Source organism: Panicum hallii, chromosome 5 (assembly GCF_002211085.1).
Source record: "Panicum hallii strain FIL2 chromosome 5, PHallii_v3.1, whole genome shotgun sequence".
Taxonomy (NCBI): domain Eukaryota; kingdom Viridiplantae; phylum Streptophyta; class Magnoliopsida; order Poales; family Poaceae; genus Panicum; species Panicum hallii.
This window is the reverse complement of record NC_038046.1, coordinates 55,715,906-55,718,854: the sequence shown is the minus strand read 5'-3', so window position 1 is coordinate 55,718,854 and position 2,949 is coordinate 55,715,906. Positions and strand designations below refer to the sequence as shown.

Below are 2,949 nucleotides of genomic sequence, written 5' to 3'. Positions count from 1 at the left end.
GAGAGAGAGGGATGCTAGTGGGCAAGTGGCTGGAGTCAGATGGGACAAAATAGAGGAGTAACGTTGCTGAGGAAATAATACTTGGATGAGATTGCGCCACGTAATCGTCCGAAGAAGAGACGCGCGTTGGACGCACGGATCTGTTACCGACAAAATTACCACCTTGAATTACTTTTCTTTACAAAACACAATACACAAACGTTCATATACACATGAACCTCACGAAAGCACAATTCTCTTTTACTCCAACAAACTTGTTGCTGAAAATGATACCCACACCTTGTTAGCATGATGCATAACGACATATTTGAGCTATACATGACAATGTAATTTATGCATGGATAATAATTCCCGAAAATAACTATGGGAAATTTGGCATATTTTGTGACTGTATTTTGAAGAATATTTCAAACTTTGTGACCGAGGACTTTATTTGTTCAACTAGGTCACGCCATAGTTCCATATAATATTTTCCCTATCATGCTTATTGAAAACGCCTTATGCAGCTTAGATAACCATACCTTATTTAAGAAGCCTTATATAGCAGGATAACTAGATCTCAATGAAGATGCTTAATATTTCTATAAGTCTATAGATTCACGCCTGCAATGTCGATTTATAGGTTCAATGACAAACCCCAATTTAGGAAACTTATTATGGTTAATCATCAAGCAAATGATAATCATGGAACTTATTTTTTGGGGGGAGGCAACAAGGCAAGCATGAAAGGAACTCAAATTTTCTTAATAGCCTAAAATTGGAAAGGCAATCAAAAGATTTTGTGACTAATCTTGCTGGCAACATCATTTATAAAATGCCTAACTTCTATGGCAAACTTTAATGATTGTCATATATTATTGTGCATTTTGTGACAAAAAGCTGAAAATCTTCTGCCTAGTCTGCTGTGACGAACCCGTAAAATTGTCACTTACATTTCATTATCTGAGAGATTTTGGCTTCTCGCCATGAAGATTTTCATCATAGAAGGCTGGATTTGTTGTAGTGACCCCTTCACTGTCTAAGTTGGTTGCATCACTCTTTAACCCAGTATCTGAATCTTCTCCCTGCATCCTTCAAGGCTAAAATTGCACAAGTTATGTTCAATAAGAGGTGCCTTTCTGAAATATCGTAGTGTGATTCACTGTAGAAAATATAAAGCATAGATGGAAAATGAAACCTAAATTGGGTTATTAAATCTGTCCTTTTGATGAACCATTTTTACGAGCCTCTTAAGTGTAGCCTTAAAAATATAGCTAGATAGACTCAAGGATGGCCTTTTGCACCGGGATTAAGAAACTATAGCTCGCAACTGTAGAAGCATGTACCCTCTCTTAGTGGTCAACCATGTGTTTCATCTCACTGACCGATCCATCCTTCATCAGAAGTTCGTAACATCTCACATTTCATACACACTTGTGATCTATCCTAGATTATTTGTAGTGCGAAGAAGCAACACCACGAGAACATAGATGGCCAGCAATAGTATGTGGATCTAATTAACCAAAAGGGATGCAAGGATGCATGCTAAGGCATCCACATTGTTGAACACAAAATTGTTAAGCAACACTACGAAGTACAACTTAAACTACTCTGCTCTACGGAGCACCAGACACGAGAGCAATTCTAAGACATGACAAGACAGTGATACATGACCTTTACTAGTAGCAACATGACCCAGACATAGATCACCACGCACGAATAGAACTGGCCATATGCATGGAAGGTTTGGGGTTGAAGCCTGAAAGCAGCCTGCTTCTCACTCCATGGTAGAGAGAGGAAAAACATCCTGTGCCCATGGGAAACCTGAGCAGAAATCCAGGTTGGGAGTCTGGGTCATGTCACCTCCGTTGCTGCTGGGGCTAGCGCAGCCGTTGCTGGTGCTGGCAATGGCATTGCAAACCACATCACCAAGAAGCTCCCCTTCAGATGGCACCGGGTAGGTGGGCCAGTCCTGCTGCAGTGGCTGGAGATCGTCTGATTCTGCCAACGCTTGCATCTCGGCGGCGTAGGAAGCTTGTGGATGGGCTGAGGATGATGCCGGATGCTTGGGGAGGGCTACCTGGCTGGCGATCTGTTGTTGGAGTAGCTCCTTAACCCTGGCCATCTTCGTCTCCACCATCCACCTGAGGTTTGCAAGCTCCTCGACGTTGGTGCAGACGAGGCCCGGACGACGCCCATCCATGCTCTCATGGAGAAGCCGCGAGGTCTCGTGCTCACGGTTCGCAAGATCCAGCTTGCCTACCTGGTCGCGGAGCTTGGAGATGCGGCTCTGGATGAGATCCTCCTGGCTCTGCGCCTTCTTGAACCTGCCGATCTCCGGCATGGCCTTGAACTTTTGCAAGATGCGCCTGGCCTCCGGCGGGGAGGGCCACACCTCCGGCTGCTGGGCCCCACCCTCCTCCCCGTACACCACCACGCAGGCCTTGACGCCGCAGAGCGTGGCGAGCTCGCTCGTCTTCTTCATCAGGCCCTTGCAGCGCTTCTTGTACGTCGCGCGCCGGGTCGAGGCGTTGGAGATCCACTTGAGGCTCACCTTCTTGCGCGCCATGGACTAGCTCGGCGTGCTAGCTTAAGAAGCAAGAACGACCTACTAGCGAGCGAGCTTCGAGCCTATGGAACTCTACAATGAAATGGGAAGATTGCTTTGGTGGTGAGTGAGGTGAATGGAGGGGAAGGGTTTTCCTTATATAGATGATGAGTAGCTGAAGCCTAAACGAATACATCGTGACAAGCAACAAATCACCAATAAAAGCGATATCTTGGCAAGCATTTACTTCTTTACAAATCTGACGAAGGTTGACAAGTACTAGATTGTTAAGCATATTTTTGCTTCTTAATTGTACCCTTTAATAACAGGAAATATAATGCATTCCTTACATACATCATGAGCATTGCGTGATGGGCTAGAGCGCGGGCCAAATGCTCCATATGAGGCCGGGCTCCCAACAA

General features: G+C 45.1%; 1 protein-coding gene across 1 annotated transcript; it reads right to left on the bottom strand.

Annotated features, from left to right (window-relative positions):
• Positions 1–1,672: 1,672 nt before the first annotated feature.
• Positions 1,673–2,639, bottom strand: LOC112895362 (agamous-like MADS-box protein AGL80). The gene has a single exon (XM_025963315.1). The coding sequence runs from the start codon at positions 2,546–2,548 to the stop codon at positions 1,757–1,759; it is 792 nt and encodes a 263-aa protein (XP_025819100.1). The 5' UTR covers positions 2,549–2,639; the 3' UTR covers positions 1,673–1,756.
• Positions 2,640–2,949: the final 310 nt, after the last annotated feature.

Excerpts from the sequence above, each read along its gene's own strand:
- LOC112895362 (XM_025963315.1), bottom strand. The coding sequence starts at position 2,548 with ATGGCGCGCAAGAAGGTGAGCCTCAAGTGGATCTCCAACGCCTCGACC.